Below are 27,267 nucleotides of genomic sequence, written 5' to 3' on the forward strand. Positions count from 1 at the left end.
TTTGCACCTATTAGTATTACATAAGTTTGTTAAGCTTGGCAACATGATGCAAGAAGATGATCTTAAGGATGTACCATATCTACCTTGTCTTTCCTTTTCCTTCTCCACCATCATCCACTGTCCTTTAAACTGTACACTTTTAAGTTACACAAAGGCCTTTTCAGGAACGGTAGTTCAGAAAAGTATTTCAAGTATACCTATCTTTCCATGTAAACTTGGGGACACTATGGGTTTGATTTTCACAAGTTCCAAATACTTACAACTTCTGCTAATTCAACTGGAGTTGCAATTATTTCGGTCTGTTCAGTACCTCTGGAAAAAGGCTGTTTCCTGTTACTCAGTTAACTCCCGTTTAAGGAGTGCTGAAATTCATATTATAACTTGTCCAGATTTAAGTCTAAACAATAAGCAATTACAGAAAAGCAGAGTAATACTTTATCCAACCATTTAGGTTGATAAAACCAAGTCCTACCACATCTATTCATACATACTCATATGAATCATACACAGATCTTTAACACTTGACACACTGAATTCAAGTTATTATAATACAGCAGTTTGTCTTGCAGGCATTGTGCAATACACTTAGAAGTATACAGCGGGTCTCTTCTTTACTCTGTATTTCAGTGATCCATACCGTATCTGAGGGGGAAAAAAAAAGGATCATAACTTAACAAAGAGTTGAGATCACTTCAGGCAGAAATATTATTTACCTTTCCACTAATCCTATCTAGGAAGCGTCTTTAAATGCGCTTTGGACACTCCACAGATTCTGTGAGAAAATCTACCTATGACTGAATGAGATACAGTTTCAACAGAACTGGGCAAGAAGGATTAAGTCTCAACCGTTTTCCCAGAATTACCCAAAACCTTTTACGAGATTCCATAGACATTTATCCTGAAGTATCTTTAAATTTTGTGATGCATGGAAATACAAAGCACTTTGAATCCTACATAGAATCTTCTCTTTGTGGGTTGTAAGTCAAAGCAGGCTATATGTCTATGGGAACTAAAAAATTCTCAATCTTCTTTACTCCATTAAACAGCAGATGTTTAAGTGCACACAACCAAGACACACAAATGCAGATGACAATACCACTATCTACACCCCTTTCAAGGTGAGCAGTTCCTGGAATTTGGGCTTGGTTGTGTCAGAATTAGCATTACAAGCACAGAGTCTATTTCACCTCTTCTCTTTTTCCTCACTTAGTTCATTTCATTCATTTATTTCCCTTAAAAACCCCGAAGTACAAAAGCTCCCAGCTTAGATATTATCATCACATACTTCCTTCTCCATTTAGCATTCTACAACCCAGTTATTGTTGATAACTCTTCCAAACTTAAGAAAAAAATTAAATGTCTGCATTATTAAAAATGTCAGGGTACATTGTTAAAAACAAACTCAGTACTTAACTAAGATTATACTTGCCTCTTTACGGCCTTTAATAGTTTTCACAGATTTCATGCTCTGAGTTCTTCGAAGGCCTCTCTGAGCAAACATTTCATCCTCTGAATGTGTCCCCTCCATCTCTTCATCTGTTTTATCATCTCCAGGATTTTTTTCCAGTGGAGTTTTGTAACCTTTAAAAAACAGTTTTATAAAAGTGTTTAGTAAGAATTAGCTGTAACTTTTAGATTTGTTAGAAAGCCATGAGTTTCATCTTTAAACACACATCCTTTACTTTTTAAACAATACAGTCAGTCTGCCAGCTGTTTCAAAACAGCAAAACATGTAGTCTGCCAGGAGCTTGTTACTTGCAATTCTGCCGTTTTCAAGCAATAAGCCATTTCATTCCATAGATGTGTAATGCAGTGGTCCCTTAATTGTCAGAAGTTAAGTCATCAATCTGCTACCATCTTCTGCTTTACACTGAACTACAAAAAACCTCAGTGGTCATCTTGAGAAGTACTTAAGATTGTCGGCCACAATCCCCTTGGAAGCGGGGGTTGGACTAGATGATCTTTAAAGGTCCCTTCCAACCTAAACCATTCTATGATTCATAGGATCTTTCTTCATACTTGTATACCTCTCTGCATATTTAATACCAAAGTTCCTTTCAGATAGATGCAACATGGGAGTACTATTAAGGGTTGTTGACATCCCGCAAAAACAGGACCGAGATTATTACCAAAGATTCTCACTAGAGGGCACAAACTGCTTAAAAACCACGTGCTGAGGAGCTCCTGGGGCCCAAAAGCCCTGCCTCCCCAGCACAGCCGTAGCATAGAGCCCCTAAATGTAGTCTGGTTCTTTCCCCCCGCCAAGCTCTCCTTTTATAGGGCCATTCCAGAACCTACAAGCTGTAACACTCGAAGACACCTTTTAGACTCCAAACCCAACTGTATTCATGATCAACATACATTTCATCTTAAGCCTATATTTTATTTAGGCTTAATTAGATTGTTTCGCTTTGGTCATTTAATTTTTTTTCCCCTGAGATTAGAATCACGCTCACCTACTCCACAGCTACTTAAGGCAGACTTGCCTCTTCTGCCATTCCAGAGGCAACAAGTCTCTGCCTCCAATACAGTTTCAATTCATCTTTTTCAATAAGGAAGATTTTAATCTCATTTGTTACTCATATAGTTTCTGACTAGGGATGTTTGCAGTGACACCAATACTTCCTTATCTCTATTTGTAACACCTCTTCTGATGCATCAAAAATCACATTTGCCTTTTTCGCAGCAAGCATGCTGGCAGCTCAGTCATCCTACAATCAATGTCCTTCTAGAACTAGGTCTTTTCAACTGATTTGCACAGGAGCCCCCAGCTCAGATTACAAAAAACTAACATTCTGTTCCTAAGTCTATCTGTGGTTTGTTCTTTTTCTTAGATTACTAATACTAAGGAAACTTCAGAGAAAACAGAAGAGATGTGTACACTAGATTTAGGTCCAGGAGTAGAAACAATTAAGTTAAACTAGCTCTAAGGAAGCATTTTGATGTGTGAGTTTGAATGTCAGAATCAGTGGTTACTTACACAGTATAATCTGTACCTGAGTAATTAAAAAAAAAGGGAATCTCAGCATTTTCAAGGTGTTTCAGATAGATAACTAATGCTGTCTTACTGAGGAATAGCCCCTGCACAACAGCTGCAGGGACATCATCCCTAACGCAGTTCTTTCTGAATTCATGGGCTTTCTCTCTGGCCAGTACCCCCTGCCTTTACACTGACCTGCACAGGATACCTTCTGGGCTCAATTAGCAACTCAGCTTAGGGCCATTCAGGTGGCCATTTATTCCTCCAAAACACCACTGGCTACCAAGCCATTCCTGGAATTCCTTGCACTCCACAAGCACCACCCCTCCCCAAAATGGAAGGATGAGAAGTGACAGGCTTAGGGGAAAATAGACCAGAGTTATTTCTTTTGTAGGAAATACCAACTACTTCACATTGTAGCCTCACCATTCAAAAAGGGGCAATTGACAGCCTTCCACTGAAACCCTCCTTCAACCATTATAGGCTCAAGAGCAAAGTGATGATGATGATAATAAATGTAATATAATAAAATAATAAGACTAATAATAAAATGTTTCTGCAAAAACATGTATTGGTCACCACATACCATCTTTTGAGTGTTGATGTGCATCAGCCTATTAGGACAACTTAATGCCTTCGTTATTCCTATCACCACAACCAATTTTACATTTTGAACTATCATTACAGATCTACTGAATTAATTTCCATTAATTTTCTCTTCCTATTTATTGAGCTTCCATAAATTTTCATGTTTAACTTTTTGTACATTTGTGACAGAAACACCACTTAACCACATATTTTTTCACTTCCAATTAAGCTTTACTTTGGCAAGGAATTCTCATTGCTAATTGGCAAAGATAGGAGTAATGACTACAGTACGACTATGCTGTTAGTGGCTGCAAGAAGAAAATAATTCAGGAAGGATTTCTCAACTATCATAATATATCTTGCTCAAGTCAACTCTGTTCAAGTGTACTGGAATTTTTTGAGGCCTTTTCAATTTCTAAATGGGGTAAACGTATTTCTGCTTTCCCACTTTTGCCTTCGATGAATTCTTCTTTTAGCTAGAAAAAAAAATAGATAGACACTTACCTGAAGATTCACTTGCTGAGGCTCTGGTTTTCTTTTTTGCTTCTGGTAATGTCTGATAGGGTCTCTGTCCCACTGGCTCATCTCCTTGTATAGTAGTCAAATCATGCATACTGAAACTTCTCAGTTTCTCAGTTATCGCACCTTGACTCTGAAATATAACAACAGCATCTTTGAAAACAAAGCAGAGGTTTAACTTTGCTGTTCAAGTTGGCTTAAGATGTTTAAGCCCATGCTTCCTTCTTGCACTACAAAATTCATGAACATAAGCATGCAGTAGGTTTACATTTGCTTTAAGTATTGCTTTTATCCAAACTTAACTGTATATTGCTCCTAGACGAAAAAGTTACAGATAAGCTAGCATTACAAATGTCTCATTTCACTCTTTTAATCTGAGCAAATAATGCCTTTTTGGGTGAGGGGAAGTGTTTAAAAGAAAAAAAAAACCACACATCAGAAATGCTCAATTCACTTCAAACATGGTATTTCTCTAGCAGTGCTAAGTAGCCTGACAGTGGGTTTAACACTTCCATTTTAAAAAGTGTGGTTGAAGATAAAGATTTCTGCTATTTTATATTTTACCCTCTACAGATTTGAATATCCATAAGAAAGGGAAAAAAGTGTTAAAAATACACTCTGTAACATTAACTCAAGTGACTGAGAAACTGGCAGCACTACAAAAGCTCTAGTTGACAGAAACTTGAAACCACAAAACAAAGAGGTCCTGCCTGGACTACAGGCTAGCAGGTTCTCTTACTGATGTAACTTTACAGACATAATACCAGCCCAAAATCTAACGCTACATATAAAGATAGTTGATCACATTTGAACATTAGTATTCCTTCTCCGATTGTCTTTACATCTTTTCGACATGGGACATACAGAAAGTTCCCCTTTGGAAAGAAGGGTCATCAAAGCAGCTCGCATCTTACATCAGATGACATTATTAAAGCATTGAAGATTAATTTATTGTATAAGCAACTAAAAGAACAAGCACATTACTCAATGTCATGTTAAAATAATATTTAATTCTTCCCTCTCTGGCATATGAGGCAAAAAATATGCGTTTCAGAGGAAGGTTGACAAGCCTGTACATGAATCCCACTTTGAGCAAGGGTTCAAGATTTTGTTTCATTCTTACAAATGAAGCTTAAGTAAAATTCCTCATTTGAGCATTATGTTAGCTAGCAGTAGCAGAAATCTGGGTACAATTCCACACACCTTTCTCTGCCACCAGCATAAGGCAGTTGTTACACCACTGGCCACAGCCATTCGTTCCCCCACTCTCATGGCAACAACTGTTCACAGATGGTAGACCAGTACACTAAATTATTCCATGTTAAAAATAGCCATGTAAAGTGAAGAGACAGTAGAATGATACTCCTTAAGCTTGCATGGCTATCAAAGGGGGGGAGGGAAGTGGCTGAAATCTAATACTCATTTTCTAATGACTAGTCATTAGTATAGCATGTAAAACTAAGTGTGCTACACGGGCAAAAAGAGCCTATTTTAATTCTTACACCACCATTCACACGTTGCCACTAAACAACAATGAAGAAAGGGTTTCTTATGAGAGTAGAAGCCTTTACTTTTCCAGTTCTTCCTACATACATGTAGGATGACTGACAGTTCTCAATAGCACAACTACAGCTTGCCTTTGAGTTAAAATGCACTACGGACACTATACAGTCTGTGTATTTAAGGCAGGAATCCTGCCCTTCCACTACTCCACTTCTTGCTTTGAAAAGCATTTGCACAGTAAACCAAATCAGGAACCAGCTATGCCTGAGAACTTACAGTCAGCTGCTAGGACACTAGAGAAAAGAAGAGAACTAGGGAGACAGGGCTGCTTCTTTTGACAACAAGTAACAGCTTAACAGCATCTGCTGTAACACATGAGAGTGTTGATCAGTCTGCGTCCACTGCTTGAAGAGATGCAACTGGACTCAGATCTCAATCACTGAACTCTGATGAATGCATAAAATGGACCCAGTTGGTTCTCAGCAGACTCCGTATAAATTCAGCACAACTGCACTCACTAAGCGTGGACAGAATCTACTATAAAATAGTGACAAAAGCTGGATTTGGCCAGAAGCAAAAGTCTAGAAAGACGTACCTGCCAAACAGTTGCACAGTGAGTTTATTCATTTTGTGATATACCACAAAAAGACATTTGGAAATTGTCCACAATAATGGAATTAAGATTCTAATAACTACCATGCTAAGAATAATTCACATTACAAGCCTGTATTTCCTATTCCACTGTAGATATAGAGGACTAGATCCAAGATGGGAACGTTCAGCCTTATTTTTCAGTGCAGTTTTTGGATACAGAATTTTGTCTTTCAAAGGGGGAAAAGTCAACTATGTGCCATAAAATAACATTGTGCCCTTAACCAAACTGCATGCTTGATAAGAAGGCTAGAGCTCCTGTGGAGCACTGCCTTATTCAGGGAGGACATAATGGGTTCATACAATGGGCCCTTCATTCCACTACTTGCCAAGACGGAAAGTTTTACTCAAGTTACAGCAAATATTAAGAAGTTTGAAAGGATACGTATACAAATAAGAGATGCAGTGCACATGCCTGAGAGTCACAGTAGGAATGGGGGCTACACAACCACTGCTGTACTGCACAGTCATGGTCACACATTATACTAAACCTACGCAGGTACTCCCTACAGTCCCCCCAATCTCCTGCCTGAATGCAGTCTCCATCCCACCCCTAGGAAGATCCAGTCCAGCCAAATCAAGATTGATTTCTAATTCACACCACTGCATAGACTAATTGGAGGACAAATTTCAAGAAGCTTTGTGTGTTTTTTTTTAAATTATTTAAAAAAAAAAACCCAACAAACCACCAAACACAAACGACCACATCACTGTGCTCATACAGCACTTAAGATTTATGAAGATTCTTCCACCCCCCATGCCCAAAAGAAGCACATAATTGCCTTCTGCCAAAACAAAGCATTCCATGAGGGTCTGGATTACTGTCAGCTCAGAATGAAAGTCTGGCTGAAAAATACTAAAAATCCTCCTACTGCAGGAAATGTGAGAGTAACATTCACATTTAGAATATTAATGCATTAAGAGCTTTGATACCTGTTTGAAAGTTCAGTTACTAGCCACAGCGTGAAAGCAAGATGTTTGCCCACAAAACAGAAGGCAGAGCAATCCAATTGCAGGTGGAGCTGAAGGGCTATCTCCCGCTTCCACATTCGTGCCACAGGTATGGCAGCAGCCGTCACCTCTCCCCAGCCATACACACAGCTCCAAGATGCTGCTCATGAGAAGATGGCAAAGCAGTTGCCACGCCTGCACTGGTGTTCCATGATTTCAACAGTTCCTACCAGTAAGGAAGAAATACAGTGGGCTGCATCCAGCCCAGAGGCTGCCAGCTGAACTACACCACGAAGATTGAGACACACACATTTACAATTACAACGTGGGCAAAAAAGCACTGAACAACATCAGTGCTCAAATTTCTATGTAAGTCAACATTGAAGAGAGATGAACTGTGAAGTTTGTGTTGTCTTAAAACGCAAGTCTTAAAGAATTAGTTTATTTATTCAATCCTATTTCCTAAAACATATTAAATGCTTATCAGAGACCACAGTCATTACCAGTGACCAATCTGAAACACTAATTAAACTTGCAATAGGTTTCTAAATCCAGTTTTTGATAAATATAGCCTACTTAAGGGACTCCTTTTGAGACTACTCATACTCTAGTAAGCCATCTCATCAGCTGACCCTCATATATGAAATGCCGTTCTCTATTTTATTACTGAGCATGTATTTTTATAGTCTATATACTTAACCCAGGGAAGTTGCTATAAACAGACACCACACAGTATGTCTGCCTCAGGGACTCTTTTTTTTGTTGTTTAAATTGGACTTGCACCCCCCTCAGTGGTCAGGATCACTGAATAAAGCTGCTTGCTTTCATTGGACAAGTTCTCAATGGACTCTGCATCCACAGAGCTGCTTGGAGCTTTGTGGGCACAGAGCTGCAGTGTGCAGCACCCACATTCCCAGCTGTTCTCTCCCTGATCCGAGACAGGCTGACAGGGAATGACTTCTGTTCCCTCTCAACCTGGAGAGGGAATGCTGTCCTGTGAATGACCTCTGCAGCATGCCAGGCAGTCCCAGCAGGGAGGAGGGATGAAAGCAATATTGCTGGTGAGCTGAGCGGCTCAGTGATACTGGCTGTATGCCACAGCTGGCTGCAAGATACCTCCTTCCTCTGCCACGCCCTGAGTGGGAAGAAGGGGAAGTCTGAGCAAGGCCATTAGAATAATATTCAACCAGCAAAGAGGCAGCAGATTCAGGATGACTAAAAGGCATGCAGAAACACAGTCCTCAAAATATATTACCACCACCAAATAATGTTTACAAATGAACAATATTTGTGTGACCTCATAAAGAGGGACAGTGCATTTCACAGCTTAATTAGCAGCCGTCCCGCACATGGTGATACAGAAACCAGTTTTGACTAGTAGTTTGAGAAGTCAGAATCTGTGTTGGCAAAAATTGAAACCTACAGGTAACCAGCACCTCGGACGATCTGGAAAGCAGATCCATCAAAATACAAGATATATCAGTGCAACTTAGTGTTCTGAATATAATTTCCACAAATCCATATACTATTGAGCTGAAAGAGCTCCAACAACTTTCCTATCATTAAAGGCATCTTGTTGTCGATTCTTGTATACCCCAAAGAAAATTTTTGTTAGTAAAAGCAAGCCTAGAGCATATTTCATCTCTCAGTCTCGTGAAATCAGGATTTTACAAAGATTTATTTTCTGTCATGTTAATTTTAGTAGAACAATTTATTTTGGTAACATATGCTATTTAGCAGGTTTTGAAACACTAAATTTTATATGAACAGTGGCTAACTAGTACCAGCTAAAAACATCAGTATAGGTATGGAAGCTGTAAGCCATGACTCCTGCCAATTACATTTCAACTGAACTACAGTGGAACAGGTTTAAATCTATGTCAGATTTCAGTAGACTGACCTGGCGGGCTGCCCCAGCCTCCCCTACACAGCCAGCTAGCCTTTTAATACTAAACCCCTATTCCTTTGACAGCCCTTGGAGAAAACTGCTCTTTCCCACACTTGATCTTGAAGATATTCCAGATAATTTCCAAACAATTTTACCACCCTCCTAAAGTCAGCATAAGCAGACATTATAGCATCTTTCGCCTGGACACTTTAGTGAACAGAAGCTTGTTCTGTCCTCTTGTGTTTAACCTCCCACATTCTCTACCCCTAATTTGAGCTCTGATATCTCAGAACAAGCATGCCTGCTCCTTAAAAAAAAGAAAAAAGTGTGTCTCCTTCCCATCAAAACTGATCCCACTAATAGGATTCCATTCCTGAAATCCTATAGCATGCTCCACCAGCTTATGCTGAAGGGATAATCTTTTCACCTGCTGGAGGCAGCAGTCAACTCTTGAAAAACAGGGAACAAAATCAAGAACACCTCCATTTGCTTGCATGGAGCAGTCACGCTCAGCTTTTTGGAGTGACAAACTGAAGAGAGGTTTAACATGCCAAAATAAAGTTTTTCAGAGAGTGTCCTCTTTCATACTGTTTAAAAGTCATGCCTATTTCAGGTCTTTGGTATTGTGGTGATTGTTTTGCCAAAGCATCTCATCTGCACAGAACTAATTCTGTACAAATATTCATGAGCATGTTTAACAAGTTCTAACAAATAGAGCAGGCATCTTGCCAGTCACAGCTGAATAGCAAGGAAATCTAAACACAGACATTTAGGAAAAAGTTATTCATTATTTCAGAAGAAAGTGGGAGGAGATATTTGTGTTATTTATTTTACAGTATTTCTGTAATACTGTAAGGATTAAACAAGGAAATATCCAACCTTAGCCAGACATAAGGAAAACGCACAGGGCATAAGTATCATTACAGGTGCACATTGTAATAAATTATGATTTGCTGTTTGGCAAAGAATTTGCATTTTAGCATTTAGCATAGTTCTCAAACTTTTTCCAAATAGAGTACTTTGAGGTTTTGTTTGTTGGTTTGGTGTTTGTTTTTTTTTTTAATAACCTATTTTCACTCTGGATAATTCCATTCCTTTAGAGGTGTACTCTATTTCATTCTAAATTATTTCATGTCTCAAGGCAATACTAAGAATTTGAACAACAGAATAACAGAAAAAGAACCAGTGATCAAATTGAATCACATTCTTAGTATTTTAGGCTCATTATGTCCATATTTTAAAACAAGAAAGTGGTATTTTTCTTTACACTACCACCCACATATATCCTTAAAAAGAGAGAAAAATTAAAAAACAAGATATGCATGACTATTTTTCCAAACCTTTTTGAGACAGCACTTGAAAATGTAGTTTTTAGAAAAGTCTTCTATTTGTAAATCAAGAAGTTCACGTACAAGCACAGAAAGCTAAGTTAAACGCTAGCTGTACCTACTTAACTTTGACAGCCAGGCATCTCTACATTGCTTTCTGTTATCTACTAACAGCATTCAGGTTTTTAATCCTGTTACTATGAACACAGCAGTTTCATTTATTCCCAGGAAGAAATTAATCCTGATCACCTTAAAACTACCATTTAACTAGGACATACACATCTTTCTTCCCATACATTTTTTGTGTTTTGGTTTAAATGACTTCGGTAGGATACACATTGTCTAAAATTATACTCCTTTTGGTGGGGCACAAGTTGCTTAGAATCTTATTTATAAGCTTGTATTTTGTTTTCCTAGACCTAGAACCCTCTGAATTTCAACTGAAGGTCACAATTTTTGTAGGAATGTAATTCGGGAACAACCACAGGTTACTTCATGATTTAATGGAAATTACACAACAAAGCAAGAGTATGCTAAACAGCAATATGCAAGCTTATGCTTAGTGTATTAATTTAATAATTCAATCAACAAGTTGCAAACAAGTTAATTGTGTCAAGATAACTTTTATCTGTGGTAGTAATCTTTCATGCCTTACTTCATATGTGGAGTTACCTCAAGTTGATTGGAGAAAAACAGCAGAAAAGCCAGAAATCCTTTAAATAGTTTGTTTACCAACAAGAAAGCACAACAGAGACAGAAAAGAAACAACGGTCATCTTTACCAAAAGCCTGCATAGAAAACTGCATGGTATCTTTCGAATTACAGTAAACTAATCCCCATCATCCAAGAAATAACTACAAGCCATCTTAAACAAACAAACATAGTATGAGGAGGACTAGAGGGCTGTGACCCTTAAATCATGTTTCAAGTTTTCAATACATTTGCAGAATTAATCTTTTTGTCAGGAATGGCAAATCCTCAGTACAATTACAATGTTCTCTCTCAAGGCCAAAAGCAATTAATGCAAGTAGAAAGTTACCTTTACAGCTGCTGTCACTGCAGCAGTTGCTGCCAAATTCAACCCTTGCCTTCCAAAATTCACCATGGTCTCATAGCCTCTTTCTTTGGCTTGTACGATGTACTCGTCAATCTCCTAAAAGAAAAATACATTTTAGAGGGCTGTGCATAAGAGTCACATTACCCCACAGTAGTATTTTTCCATCAATAAAGGAAGATAGTAGGATTCTTTAAGAAAATATTTAATGGGACAATTACTTTCGCCTTTGTATACTGACATTTCATTCACTTATACTCTCTCATTTAAGAAAGGATTATGTCTGGTCAAACAAGAAGATAAAATAGATCACTTTTGTCCAGCTCAGAAATATTGCAGCTACATAGCAAGTTCCTCAGAGAGAGTAAGCTTAACTTGTCAGACAAAAGTGGTTCATGAAATAACATGCTTAAGATGAAATCGGAGAGCTCCTCAGAAAGGTAGAGCCAGCTCACAAAGAGCTTCTGAAGCCAGAGCTTTGACACAGTTAAGTACCAAGGACAATACAGTCATGACATTTATCCCCAGCTGTGGTAAATGCCTGGAGTTGGAGATAAAAGACTTCAAGGTAGTTCACAACAGCTAGCAGAATACAGGGGAAAAATCCCTTTAGCTTATGAAATTGCAAACAGTTTATAGTTCAGCCTTAAGAAGGTCAAGATAACCTTACTCTTCATATCAGTGGCAATCATGTCAGCTACCTGTTTTGCTTAATGAAGGCCAAGCCCAGCACTGACCTTTATGAATGCTATTTTTTGTACTGTTGAGGTTTTTCAGTGGTAGTCTTCACACCTTTGCTAATCGCTCTTTCCACACATCCAAACAGGATACTGAAAAACAGCTAAGCAGATCTGTGGCCCTGTCATACTTTGGTTAAAGCTAAATATTCTTTAGCTATTTTCTGTTTGGGTATTTTCAGTTGCAGGCTGGTCTTCCCTTAAACCTCAGTAGAAAGTCTCTCCTCTTATCCTGTCAGTCTGCACACCAGAAAAGTCATTGATGTAATTTGTCCTGAGAAGTTTTATTACTAGGTTATGCTAGAAAAAACAGTAACATGAAGAGCTGTTGCTAAAACTACATTCATGCTGCTGCACAGCGAGTACTGCACATGTTCTTCCAGTAGAAAGTCAAACTGCATCACTTCCAGTCAAATGGGCTCCCCAAAGTGCACTAGGTAGACCAGAGAACACCAAGCTCTCTCATGTCAATAGATAGTATTACATTGTCTGCTCATGAAAGTTACACAGAAGCATATATATGGGCAGTCATATGCACTTGCCTCTGCTAGTCCAAGTTCATGCTGCCTGGCAAGCCCGTAACACACTGATCTGCTTTTATCATGTATCTAGCAACAGTTAGTATTTCAGCATATGCTATTTCCATATTAGGCATTAAAAATATGAGAAGTTTTTTCTTACCCTTTCTTTAGAAGAAAGAAGCGGGTGAAGAAATTTTCTGTAGATTAAACTTGCCCCTCTAGTATATGGGGAAAGGAGCCAAATAACAAAAGCTATCTTCAGTTCATAGTACAGTGGAAACCTACAGACAAGGTAAAGGTTGCATGAAATCAACAACTGCAGCAAGAAAATGCACAGTAATTAATCATCATGAAGAGATCTCTTCTAAAAACACAATTACATATTAGCATATAGGATTCTTCACATACAAGAAGTTGTATTAGACAAAAATTAAATAAATTCTAGACCTATGGATTTAATTTTTTTAATTGACTGTACTGTCATTTAAGAAATGGAAACAGTTAATTACTTGCTTTGCATTATTTCTCAGTGCAGGAATGTATTATAGTCTATCCTTTTAAGAGTTCCATTCCCCTATTCAGTTTCTACAGCAAAGGTGGAAGTTCTATAGTCCCTACTTCAAGTGACAGTGTATGGCAAGCTTGAAAACAGATGTTATTCTTCACATACACTGAGATCTTTTCCTAAAAAAAAGGTTATCAACAAGCACAACTTCTTTATAAAAATTACATCATTACAAATCAAAGAACATCAAAAACAAATATAGTTTTACCCACAGTTCATAAAAAGCAGGCTCTTACCAAGAGACTGTTAGGTCAGTTATTGTTTCAGTAACTGTGTAAAGGGCAAACACGATCCAATACATCATCCAGCGAACCTGAAAATTAAAACACCATCTTCAGTAAGAACTTTGATTTCACCTTTACACAGAATACACTATACACTGTACAGTCAGAACTGTCAAAGCAAGACATTCAACAGTATCTCAGTCTGCATCGACCACGTTTAACGTAAAATTATATGAAGGTCCTAAGGGTCTTCTGTTCCTAAGTAGAACTGGTGGCAACTGCAACAAGCTAAGTGAAATGGCTGGGTCACCAGGGTCACAACCTCAACTAGGCTGGCTTCACAGATTTGATTCCGCCTCTAGAAAGCTTTAGTGGTAAGAAAAAAACACTGCAAAGAGTCAGTACATTATCATAAGATTCTTATGAAATGAAATTCCCACTATAGCACTAAAGGATATTTCACTGTCTTCCACACTCATCCACATGTTTATACCACACACACAAAAGTCAGCATTAGTAAGTCAGGTAGCCCTTGCTTTCATTTCACAATATATGTTATTCAGCTATACTTTGCAGTTAAGTTCTACATGTGTGCTTAGCATTATGATATTAACACTGCAGCAAGGCAGGAAAAAAGCATTTTCATGGAAATTTAATTCTATTCATATGCCAAGAACTACAAAATTCTTATTAATAAAAGAGCTTACATGTAAGCATTTTAATGCTTCAGGGGTTTAACATCTACATACCTTTTTTTTTTTTAAGATTAACACTATACATCATTGTTTTGAAATCAGACAATGATCTTAATACAGGTTTTTAGCTCCTTTTTCTAATAGTTAACTAAATCGTTCATTCTTCTTGAACATTTGTTCAAATGTGGTTGTCTAAACCGATTACATCTTTCAGAATAAATATTAAAGAAGTAGCTCCATGCATTTGTCTTCTCTAAGATATCAGTGGCCAAATGCAATGTATTTCCAAAATAGGTCAGTGCAAACCACCACTGGTTATTCACACTAACTGAACGCCCACATGTTCTTTAAATTCCAACACTATCTATGCTAGAAAAAACCAGAAGTTTAAAAAAAGAAAGAAAAAGGAAGAAAAGCATCACCCACAAACAGATGCAGTAACCTCATTTCATTTGTGATACATAGTCTGCTAACTTTTCTGGTATACCCAGAGAGCATTAAGCACCACATTTGTTACATGTTACTTCAAGTCCTAAATTCATGGCACCCTCTTTCAAAAGGAACAATATATACTTTCCTACAGAAGACATGGCTCCGATTTTATCTTCACTTTCAAAGCAATCTTTTTCTGAAGTGGACTTAAATAAGTATTCAAAATCTAATGCTACACTGCTGCCTATTTCATAGCTGTGCATTATGCTTTAAAACCACCTCCTTTGTCACAACTTGAGACCCATTTATCTTAAATACTTTTCTGCACTTCAATTTGAAAAGAAACTCAGTCATGTGATGACATTCTTCACTTCAATCTCTCAGAGGATTTAGATATTTCAGGCTTGAATAAACTAAGACAAACATACACAACAGCTGAAGTCATCTCTGACAGGGCATGTGACATTTAGACTGGTGACCCTTCCATGAACCAGTGTCAACACCTGAATAAAAATAAGATTAACATCCACCCTTACCTCATCAACCTAAGCGTGATGCAGTGCAATTTTTACAATGCCATGCAAGACTGACTTTTTTTCCGATATATTTTAACCAGGCTATTCATTTTTTAATCAACATCTATTTATCCGATTAGGAACAACAGTAGAAGTGAAGTTTCTCTTGGGCTGCTAGGAACAGTAAGAAATGCTCTGCAGAAAAGCGCATGAGATCTGCCAGGAGTCCTGCTGAGGTCTGGGCAAAGATTCTCAAAAATCACAAGTCAAATCATATTCTAGACCAACTAATGCATTAGGTACCAAAAGTATCCTTGACAAATGAACCTGAGTGACTTACAGTGGTTTTCATACCAGAAAAAAAAACAGAAAAAACAGGTCATATTTGACGCTGCCCAGAAGACTATCATCTACTTAACTCTTAAAGATGAAGTTACAGAAGCTTTGATTGAGTTTTGCTTTTTATGTTAAAAGGGTGATTACAGATTTGTTTTGTTGAGCTTTTTTTCTACCATCCAAGTGTTAAGCTCATCTTTGTCTGAAGCACATCCTTTCAACTCAGGATTTTGAAGCCAGGATTTGAGAAGACTGGTTGTTCAGACTTCTAAACTACATTTCAGATGCTTATTGCAAGCACTTTGGAGTAACACAGTGAAAAAACTCCTCAAAGACCTTAGTCAACTCCATTAAACCAGGGTAATTACAAGAACAAATAAATCTCCTCAAAGGCGCAGATCCTAATTTCTAGAACTAAAGACACAAGTCTTTTAAATTACCAAACCAACAGCAACACTTTTTTGTCCAGAAATAATCTTTGAACAGTTTGCTGCATCATGACCTACACAGCAAGTCAAGATGTCAGTACGTTTGTTTGTTTTTTACTGGTGGAAGCAGTGGCTAAGTATAAAATTTCACTGTTACAAAGCTCTTGCAATCCAGCAAACAAAACCAGATAGCTCCTGAGCCACACATAACACTGGAAAGGAAGTTGCGCTCAGGCTACAATATGACTGGCAGCAGAGCTGTACCATTTGGAAGGCTGCAGTTAAACCTACATCCTCTCCATGAAAGAAAGTGGCCCAGCTGGGAAGATGAAAGCCATGGATCATCCCTAAGATCTACCGGGGCACTCAACCCAACCAGCAATGGAGTGGTCATTCACTGATGAATCAATGTCATTCCCTGCCCATGAAAAATTCACTGTGATCGGTCTCATTCATCCCAGCCCCATGAACATTTTGTATGCAACTGCAAGTTCAGGGACTGCTCAAAGACCACAGGTGACTGAAAAGCAGTGTTTTCACACTAAATGAAAATACACGGTTGGAAGAATGTAGTTCCAGGCCCTACTAAAGGTCATGTGTAAGTGACAGGCATCTCTAAAAAAGGATGCCCAAGACAGACAGCCAAGTCATACCTAACTGGACAATTGAGTTAAGAGTCAAAATCTCAGCATTCTACAAACATTTCTTTTTCTAGAAAACATATTGCAAGAGGCAATGGTAACCTCTTAAAGTGATTTCTTGTATTAGAGTTTGAAACTGCTATCCTCTACTTAGCCTGTGGATCCCTTTTGAGGGAGCAAGGAAGAAAAGCAGATTATAAATTCTTTGCATTATATACTTTCCTGACAGGGTAAAATAAGCATGAGACAGAGGAAATTCTTCTCTTATTTTTGATGATTTTTTTTCTCCCAGAAGCTTAGCTCTAGCAGGCACTAGCTCTATGTGCACAAATAAGCTCTAATCAGATTGTACACAGAAACCAGAAGTATGAATATGATGTCCACTTTGGAGCCTTGATGGAGTGATCAGACTAAACGCAAGACATACAAGGGGAGGAACAACAGCTACTGCATTCTACTACTAAAACCAAGTACAAAGCAGAGACATCACACATCCAACCAGCAGCGTTAGGTCACAGCTATGGCTGCCAAGTTGAAGTAACTGATGATACTGACTCCATCCTGAGTCAGGCAGCCAAGTTAAGAACAAGGTTCAGGAGAGAATATACGTTAGTTGCTGAAATCAAGTTAGGCTGCCTCTTAAAACCGGGAAGTAACTCAGTGACCAAAGCTCCTCGTGGCTGCAATTGGGTAACATTCTTGTGGTAATCATCATTGCTCACACTGAAAAGTAAATTATTTAGCAGATTAATTCTAAACTGCAGTAACTACAGTAATTGTGCTTTTCTCCCTCTTACTCTTCCGTCTGTTCTGTTTCTTTCCTCCACATCACCTTGAGCGAATCTTTTCCTTCCCTGGTTACATTTTTTCTCCTCTTTGATGAATGGTAGGTTAACCAGAGCTACCCTTTTCTCAGGTATATTTTTAATCCCCTGTTGACCTCCATACAGTGACAATTAAACTGCTGCCACTGTTCAAGTGATCACTAAGAAACAATTTGTCATTGCTTATGCTACAGGTGTTGGCAAAATTAGGAAACCTTTTCTCTACCCCCTGCCAAGAAGTGCATTATTTTAGGCACTTCACTGAAATATAGCCAAGACTTTAAGGTTTATGTTTAAAAATCCCCCTAAAAATATCCATATAGGGCATAGTATGTTGGACACATTTCAGCAAAGTCTAAGAAGTCTGAGAAACCTTCAGTTTAGCTCTCCAAACAAAATCACAAGATTACCACTAGATCCACACAGGTGTTGTATCTAATACTAAGCTAGTTGAATTGAGCTTTCATAGGATTTATTGCACTGCATAATGAAAATTTTGCGGTTGTATGTCAGCAGAGGCATTTAATTAAGCAATTAAAAGGAATGTGACTTACATATTCCTTCACGTTTTTTGTCTTCACAGCTTTGTATGAGTAATATGCAGGATACAGCATCCCAAACACCAGCCTATTGGAAAATAAAAAGATCTCTCAGAATCTGTTATACTGTATATGACAAAACAGTGACAATACATCATTAGAGCAATGCAGCCAACTTAAAAAAATCCCATTCTCTAGCTTAGGGAAAAAAAAAAAAAATCACAATGTTATAGGTTGCTTGGAGGAAGTTTAGCAATACGCAAAAATAGAGCAACGTGAACAGAAAGGGCCATATGCCCTAAAGGCAACAAACAGTTTCGTAAGACTGCCTGTAATAAATAATATAAAACTAGCAGCTCTTCTGGTTCAGCTACAAGTAAAACCAGTCCTGCAGTCTGCCCATACCAAAAGACTGTTTCTGCATTGGCAGTGCTATCACACTTAAAGAGCCTCTAACTACTATCGGTAGGTAATCAGAATCATCTACTTCTATCAGATTACCAGAATATTCTTCAAAACTAATCTTAAAACAACAAGGTGAGTTAAATAATTTCATCTCCTTTTGCTAGAACTCTGCAACAGCAACACATGGAAATGGAGGCAAGTGGGAATTAATCCAGTTTTGCTCAGACAGCCAATTTCTGCTAAAATTCATCAAAAGTAAGGTGCAGAGCAGGGTGAGAGGGAGCCAAGCAATCCATGCTGAGAGCAGGATCATAAAAAATACCCACTCTAACACAACTTTATTACAACACAGCATTTTCTAGTAAGAGTCTTGGCCATGGATTAGTGGAACAGTTCTTAACGAGAAATTGAACAGCAGCAGTTGCCATCTCCTTGACAAATGCAAGAGCTCCATACTTTTATTTCACCAGCTGGTTACACTTTGTAAAGTCAAGCAACTGCCTGCCCTTAGTTCCAGCTGGCCTAAAGCAGCAGTTACAGAAAAGTCTGGCTATATCTCTGCAGCACCGCTTACAACTTGCTCAGGATGGTTATGTGGGAGAAATTTACGCTTGTAGAAATATCCAGGGATCTTCTAAGAAAGCAGAGAACTCTTAAGTAATTTAACTTCTCGCAGTTAGGCAAAGGAAGATGCATCACGTTGTTTGGGGTTTTTTTTAGTAAGAGTCCACCTGGGACAGATCACAGAATCACTACAGTTCGAAAAAACCTGTAAGATCATCAAGTCCAACCATCAACCCAACACCACCATGCCCACTAAACCATGTCCCACAAGGTCACGTCTACACATTTTTTTTGAACACCTCCAGTGATGGCGACTCCACCACCTCCCTGGGCAGCCTGTTCCAATGCTTCACCACTCTCAGTAAAGAAATTTTTCCTAATATTCAGCCTAAACCTCCCCTGCCGCAACTTGAGGCCATTTCCTCTGGTCCTGTCACTAGTCACTTGGGAGAAGAGGCCAACACCCACCTCTCTGCAACCCCCTTTCAGGTAATTGTAGAGAGCGATGAGGTCTCCCCTCAGCCGCCTCTTCTCCAGACTGAACAACCCCAGTTCCCTCAGCCTCTCCTCATCAGACTTGTGCTCCAGACCCCTCACCAGCTTCGTTGCCCTTCTCTGGACACGCTCCAGCACCTCAATGTCCTTCTTGGAGTGAGGGGCCCAAAACTGAACACAGGATTCGAGGTGCGGCCTCACCAGTGCCAAGTACAGGGGCACAATCACCTCCTTACTCCTGCTGGCCACACTATTCCTGATACAGGCCAGGATGCCTGGCATGTAAGATTTCAACTCAAATGGTTGTTTACCAAAGTAAATAATCAACTAAAATTTAAGGCTGTGTCAGGTAGCTTTAAATAAGTGGTTCTACCTACAGAGCCACTGCAGGAGACTGCATGACACTACTGAGCTTTACGTTACTGTTAGACCTAGAAAAGAATTTTAAGAGCTCGTAGCCCAATTTACTTTTTTAAGCAACTACTCCAAGAGCTTTCATCTTCTACAAGATGTTATTTGCAAAGACTACCACAGAACTTTCCTATTACACAAGGCATCAATGTAAGTTTTAATTCAATCAGATTGATATACACCATCTTCCACGCACCACTCTGATATGCAGGCAGAAGTCTTCCGCTTGGTAGGAAGCCAATTTAGAGTACTAAAGTCATCTCCAACAGTTGACATAGTGCACAAGTGGAAAAAAAAAAAAAAAAGAAATTGTTAACAGCAAAGGTGAGATACTTTCTTCAACATCACAGATACCAAAGAGAGAGGTTTTTCCTCCATCTTTAGTGCAAGACAAACACAGTTACCTGTGAAAGGAAGCCTGTTGCAGGGGCAGGGGGATACTAGCAGAGGTAGTAATGTTAAACTATAAATGCCTCAAGCGAGAGGGGAGGACAGGACTAGAGGAAATGGCCTCAAGTTGCGCCAGGGGAGGTTCAGGCTAGACATTAGGAAAAAGTTCTTTACTGAGAGAGTGGTGAAACACTGGAATAGGCTGCCCAGGGAGGTGGTAGAGTCACCCTCCCTGGAGGTATTCAAGGAGCATGTGGATGTGGCATTGTGGGATGTAGCTTGATGGACATGGTGCTGTGTGGTGTTGGGTGGGTTGTGGCTTGTTATTGTTGTTGTGTGGCGTGGGTTTTGTGGTTTTTTTTTTTTTTTGTGGGTTTTTTTGGTGTTGGTTTTTTTTTTTTTTTTTTTTTTCTTTTTTTTTTTCAGGTTGGACTCGATGATCTTACAGGTCTTTTCCAACCGTACTGATTCTGTGTGATTCTGTGATAAAATTATGGAAGCATAATTGCAGACCCCTTCATGTTTGAAAGGGCCTTGTGAAGTCATCTAGTCCAATCTCCTGCTCAAACCAACGTCGACAGCAGATTTGGACCAGGCTACTTAAGGTTTCAGCCAGTCAGGTCTTGGAGACTTCCAAAGACAGATTTCACATCCTCTCTGGGCAACCTGTTCCAATGCTTAATGAGCCTCCTAGTACAAAGTTTTAGCTATATCCAGTCAGAACCAGAAGTTTATGACCTTTGTCTCTCTTGACTAGTCGGCACACCAAGAGAATGGGCCTGGCTCTCATAACCTCCAAAAAGTTATGTAAGACTGCTAATAAGTCCCCCCAAAGCCTTCTCTTTTGTGGCTGAACAAACCCAGTTCATTCAGACTCTCCTCACAAGTCATGTGCTGTGACCGTCTTGGTGGCCTCTGCTGAACTTTCTCAAATCAACATCTTTCTTGCACTAAGAAGCCCGAAGATGGACACAGTCAAATGTATAAATACCACACCTACATCCCCATCCTCTCCTGAATGTGTAATATGTATATATTTTCCTCATGTTTTCCTCACCATTTAATTTAAAATTTATAAAACTGAACTTAAGAAAAATCCTCAAACACTGAACCATGTATTTTCTTACCTTTAAAGAACAAAGAAGGCTCTAAGAAAAATAATTGGTTTTAATTGAATTTAGGACAATAAAAAGAATTACTACCTGATTATAAGCAAGAGTCAAAGCTAGTTAATCATGTATAGCTCTTTTCTAGGACGCATTCACTTCCACAACACAACACTAGATCTCAACAAATCTTCTGGGGCACGTTTGCAATCTTTGCATACATTGGGCCTTTACCCATACAACACTGTTGTTAATGGCCGATAGCAGCAGAGGAGCTAAAGGGCACTTCAAGCAGGCCTCCACAAGATCAGATTCCTCTGTAGTGGGAAGGGATGGTGTACTGCAGGTCACTTAGAACAGTATTGATATGAAAAAGCATAACTGGTGTACCATAGCAGCAGTTTAAAAACTGGATCTGGATGCTCAGAGTTTCACAATTCATGATAAACTGGAGTTAACAGAAGATGGATCCTGAAGTTCTTCAATATGTATAGGCAAGCTGCTATTCCACTGCAGCAGAGCTTACCTACATGTTTCAGTTGTTGAAATGCCTTTTGAAAGAGCCCAGACTACTTGAATTCTAGTTCAGCATACTAATCTGTATAAGCCTATCCAAACACAGCTCTACTACAATCCTAAAGCCAAGAAAAGTAACAGTCAAAAAACCCTGAATGGTTTTATTCCCAGCTAGGAGAAAAGCCTGACAACACAAGTTAAAAACCTCACTTCACCCAAATAACAGGAGATCTGGAAACAGAAGGAATATGAGACCAAACACTCTTCATTTTGATGAAGTTCTGTAAACAACAGCTCTTCCTCTCATTTTTGTCCCTGTGGAATACCCTGTTCAGTAACCCATCAGCTTTAATGGCTCCCATCTTTCCTTGTGCTTCTGGCTGAAATTATAACCATTAATTACCAGAGATAAGGAAAGCCTTGTTAATCCTAATACATAACACAGACTTTATATTGGCAGAAATTTATTTGTTCAAAGAAAAGACACAAAAGACTTTCCTGAACATCATAACCCCTACCAACTGTCAGACAGCTGCATAATTATATGCCAGCAGTTACTGGTCATCTATGCAACTCTCCCAAATTCTAAAAAAATAGTCATTATTTAAATAGCTACTAGTAGCCTGTAAGAAGTAAGCCTGTAAGAAACATGTACGTTTCTTGCTATGAAGCATATGAAAGAGAAACAGTTTGAATCTTTCACTTAACAGATTTTTAGTCTACATTTTTCCCACTCACTTTACTGTCAAGTAGCACCACTTCTATTTAAAAAAAAAAAAGTCATATTTTTAAATTTAAACAGCAATTTATCCACTACTTGTCTCATCCTCTCAGATCTGGTAGAAACAAGAATTGGGACAGAATGGAATTTTGAGAACACTGCTTTGGAAACAATTGATCTTCAAGCATAAGGCTTATTACAGTAACAGTAAGAAGAACTTTCCATCATCTACCAGCAGCCCTGGCTAAGCGGGGAGGTCCCAGCGGACTGAAGGTTAGCAAATGTGATGCCCGTCTTCAAGAAGGGCGGAAGGAGGATCCGGGGAACTACAGGCGTGTCAGCCTGACCTCAATGCCAGGGAAGATTATGGAGCAAATCATCCTGAGTGCCATCACACAGCACGTACAGGACAACCAGGCCCAGTCAGCGTGCGTTTATGAAAGGCAGGTCCTGCCTGATCTCCTTCTATGACAAAGTGACCCGCTTAGTGGATGAGGGAAAGGCTGTGGATATAGTCTACCTAGACTTCAGTAAAGCCTTTGACAGTTTCCCACAGCATTCTCCTGGAGAAACTGGCAGCTCATGGCTTGGACAGGCACACTCTTCGCTAGGTAAAAAACTGGCTGGATGGCCAGGCCCAAAGGGCTGTGGTGAATGGAGTTAAATCCAGTTGGCAGCTGGTCACGAGCGGTGTTCCCCAGGGCTCAGTAGTGGGGCCAGTTCTGTTTAATATCTTTATCAATGATCTGGATGAGGGGACCAAATGCACCCTCAGTAAGTTTGCAGATGACACCAAGTTGGGTGGGAATGTCGATCTGCTTGAGGGTAGGAAGGCTCTGCAGAGGGATCTGGACAGGCTGGATCGACGGACCGAGGCCAATTGTATGAGGTTTAATAAAGCCAAGTGCCAGGTCCTGCACTTGGGTCACAACAACCCCATGCAACGCTATGGGCTTAGGGACAAGTAACTGGAAAACTGCCCCACAGAAAAGGACCTGGGGGTGCTGGTTGACAGCCGGCTGAATATGAGCCAGCAGTGTGCCCAGGTGGCCAAGAAGGCCAACGGCATCCTGGCCTGTATCAGGAATAGTGTGGCCAGCAGGAGCAGGGAGGTGATCATGCCCCTGTACTCAGCGCTGGTGAGGCCGCACCTTGAATCCTGTGTTCAGTTTTGGGCCCCTCCCTACAAGAAGGACATTGAGGTGCTGGAGCGTGTCCAGAGAAGGACAATTAAGCTGGTGAGGGGTCTGGAGCACAAGTCTTATGAGGAGCGGCTGAGGGATCTGGGGTTGTTCAGCCTGCAGAAGAGGAGGCTGAGGGGAGACCTCATCACTCTCTACAATTACCTGAAAGGGGGTTGCAGAGAGGTGGGTGTTGGTCTCTTCTCCCAAGTGACTAGTGACAGGACAAGAGGAAATGGCCTGAAGTTGCACCAGGGGAGGTTTAGATTGGGTATTAGGAAAAAATTCTTCACGGAAAGGGTTGTCAGACACTGGAACAGGCTGCCCAGGGAGGTGGTTGAGTCACCATGCCTGGAGGTATTTAAAAGATGTGCAGATGAGATGGTTAGGGACATGGTTTAGTGGTGGACTTGGCAGTGTTAGGTTAACGGTTGGACTTGGTGATCTTAAAGGTCTTTTCCAACCTAAACGATCCTATGATTCTACAAGATCATAAAGCTAAGCTGAAGATGATCTCCAGTTAAATGAGAACACTAGCACAAGACAAATACAATAAAGATAGCTAGTTTCCCTCAACTAGTGAATCTTTGTGTTACTCAATACTGGTCAAATCAAGAGTCAGAAAAATCCTTATTTTAGTACTCACTTTTCTTTTAAAGAATTCTTCTAGAAACCACTTTTAAAACAAAAGAACAAGAAACTTAACACCCCAATATATCATTACTTTTTAGTGTTCAATACTGCTGTAACATGGAAATGTTAGAAAAACTGCCACTTGTTCACTATAAGTGGGTAGATAGGACTAAAATGAAAAACATTAGCACATTTAGCCAGTAATAATAGGAAACAGTACTGTAAAGTTTTTCTCTTTACAGCCAGAGCTGACATTTTAAGTGTGGCATGATGCCGCTGCCAGCTCTGGCATCACTACCTCCTTCACACAGGCAAAGTCATCTTAGTTAAAGCTACCAGGCAGTTTAACAGTAGAAAAGCCAACTTGTCACCAGTGAGTGTAGGTGAAGGTCAGCAAATTCACTTTTACCCTCAATCTATACATGACAGATTAGTATACAGGCAAAAGAAAGATCAGTACAGCTGACTGAAGCTGAAACACATAGAACAGGAGCAGCAGGGAGCCTGGGCACAATCAGTATCACTGACATAGATAGCTACAACAGCCAAGCATTTTCTAGTAGCGTTCCTGTTCGCATCGATGCCCCCAAAAATCTCAAAGCTGTTAGCAACACCGACTGCTGCGCATTATAAGCCCATCCCTCCTCTGGTATTTCTACAGTAACTGTACAACACACTTCAGGGATGTTACCAATTATTCGAAGGCTTTTCAGATTTAAAAGCTTAAGTGTTATTTTTAAAAGTGCAGTTTGTATTTCACACTGGAAATCAGCATACTGCACTAATGTAGCAGACAAAAATAAAGCCAGTTTCCACAGATGGAAACAGATTTCAGCTGAGTGTGATGTCATTTATTTTACTAGTAGATATATGGATAATCCTGCTTACCAATGTAATTTTACTGCCAGTTGTATGCCTAGCTATTTCAGTTTTTCAGATGTATTCAGCAACTAACGTAGCATTCCTTTTTTGCTACAGCCACTTCCTCTACAGACATTTTGCTCATTTAAAGAGAAATGTTTCTTAAATATACTAGGAGATTAAAATCAAGACAAAGCAAAAAAGTATCAAAAAGCCTTGAAATCTGAATAAAACAATGTGTTTGTGTATCCGTATAGCTGTATTAAAGCAAACATAACCTACCGCCTGTATTATCACAAAGCTTTAAATAGCTTTAAAGTGCACAACTATTTGAAAAACTCATTTCTGAAGCAAAGCAACTGAGTTTGCATTTGACTGATAACTGAAAAAAAAAAAAAATCAGTCACCTGTACACACACTGCTCTGGTACTGAGCATATTTAACCTGATAGTAAACAACTCTAAAGCTAATGTTTAAAAAAATTTAAAAAAAAAAAAGACACAAATGAAAGCCACCAAGTCACTCAAAAAGACAGCTTGCATCCAGACTCCCAAAACACTAAGCCATTAAACCCACAGTGCATTTAAGACTTCAGCCTGTTCACATTGCCAAAGAACTGCCCGAAGCAAGGAATAGTGTTTGGCACTTCATTCTTTTGTTCCTCTGAAATGCAGAAAGATGAGGGCCACGAGCAATCCCTAATAGTAAAAGCCATTAGGAAACTCGTTCAGTATGAGATGCTTTGGAGACAATGCCATTTGCTAAGCTCCCTTTCCTTAACAAGTTTGATAACAGACATGACACTGATTTGTCCACCCACTGACAGACTGATGATCTTGGCACAGCCTGATACAGAGCCAGACATTGGCTAATGTATGCATCTACAGTGGAAAGATGCACCTACATCCTGAAGGATCACTTGACAGCATTTGGCAGGTTGGAGAATAAAAGAATCTTCCCCATCTCCACAAAACCATGGAAGCCAATATAAATACCTGATATATTTCCAAACTTTGCTGACCATGCCCAGTTCCCCTTCCCAATACTAGTCTTTACCTGCAAGTTATGATAGACACATCTTCCATTCCTGTCATGTACACACACAAGCTTTCCTTAGAGCTGGTCAGACACCATGGAAATACCAGAAGTAACATAGATGACTTCCAGTTCTGTGTGTGGTATGAACGCCTTAACTGTACTGCAGTTTCTGCATAGAAACTGGGTCTGATGTTGCTAGTATTACTTTGCTTCTTGTATGAACTACAATTACTATCCCATGTTATGGTTAACGAGTTTAGTTTAAGCAAGATTTCTTTTGAAGGGAAGTTTGCTGATGGAAACTAAATAGCAGAATGAAATCTAGTCTGAAGAACAATGCTCGAGTCTTTGGCGGGCTGTTCTTGGCTTTAAAGAGGCAGATACGGCCATAGTCCTTAACAATGTGTCCGCTGAGGCTTCAATCAGCACGCACTGGAAAAACATATACGTTTTTGCTTAGACTGCATGCTACTCATATACTTATAAGCCACTCCTATAAAAGATAAGCAGTCTGGATTTTCTCTTTTTTTTTTTGCTATAAAACAGCAACGCTAATCAGTTATGCACTAAGTTTAACTGCTACGCATCTCTGTGTGGTACTCTCATGCTCAAAATAAGGCATAAGGGGTATCTGTAAGAAACCTATTCAGGAAAAAAAAAAAAACAAAGCTGCAATTAAATGGAAAAAGCAAGACCCTCAGTCATGACCACGAACACCCCCTGAGGGTTACAACTGAGTAGTAGGTTCTAGACCAAGCCAGCTATCTCCTAGGTTTTTACATGTCCAGAGAAACAAAAGCTTACCCTGGCATTTTTGTCCTGAATGTTTCTGAAAGGCACTACACTAAACAAAGTCCTTCTCTCCAGCACATGACAATTTAGTTCCATTTTGCTACTGGACAACATCCAGATATACAACACTAACCATAACAATCTACATTAAAAGACTATGCGTTCAAGTAGTTACAAAGAATACACTTGGACCAAAATGCTACTCTGTTACGGGGCCAGAGGAGCATGAGGATAA

The 27,267-nt window shown here is 39.4% G+C and overlaps 1 protein-coding gene across 1 annotated transcript; it reads right to left on the bottom strand.

Moving 5' to 3' along the window:
* Nucleotides 1–507: 507 nt before the first annotated feature.
* REEP3 (receptor accessory protein 3) lies at nucleotides 508–26,237 on the bottom strand. Its single transcript, XM_059821250.1, has 8 exons — nucleotides 26,215–26,237; nucleotides 17,935–18,007; nucleotides 13,522–13,598; nucleotides 12,881–13,001; nucleotides 11,448–11,561; nucleotides 4,073–4,220; nucleotides 1,430–1,581; nucleotides 508–642 (listed from the first exon to the last, which is right to left on the bottom strand). The coding sequence occupies exons 2-8, from the start codon at nucleotides 17,992–17,994 to the stop codon at nucleotides 586–588; spliced, it is 729 nt and encodes a 242-aa protein (XP_059677233.1). The 5' UTR covers nucleotides 17,995–18,007; nucleotides 26,215–26,237; the 3' UTR covers nucleotides 508–585.
* Nucleotides 26,238–27,267: the final 1,030 nt, after the last annotated feature.

Source organism: Gavia stellata, chromosome 9, assembly GCF_030936135.1.
Source record: "Gavia stellata isolate bGavSte3 chromosome 9, bGavSte3.hap2, whole genome shotgun sequence".
NCBI classification, from domain to species: Eukaryota; Metazoa; Chordata; class Aves; order Gaviiformes; family Gaviidae; genus Gavia; species Gavia stellata.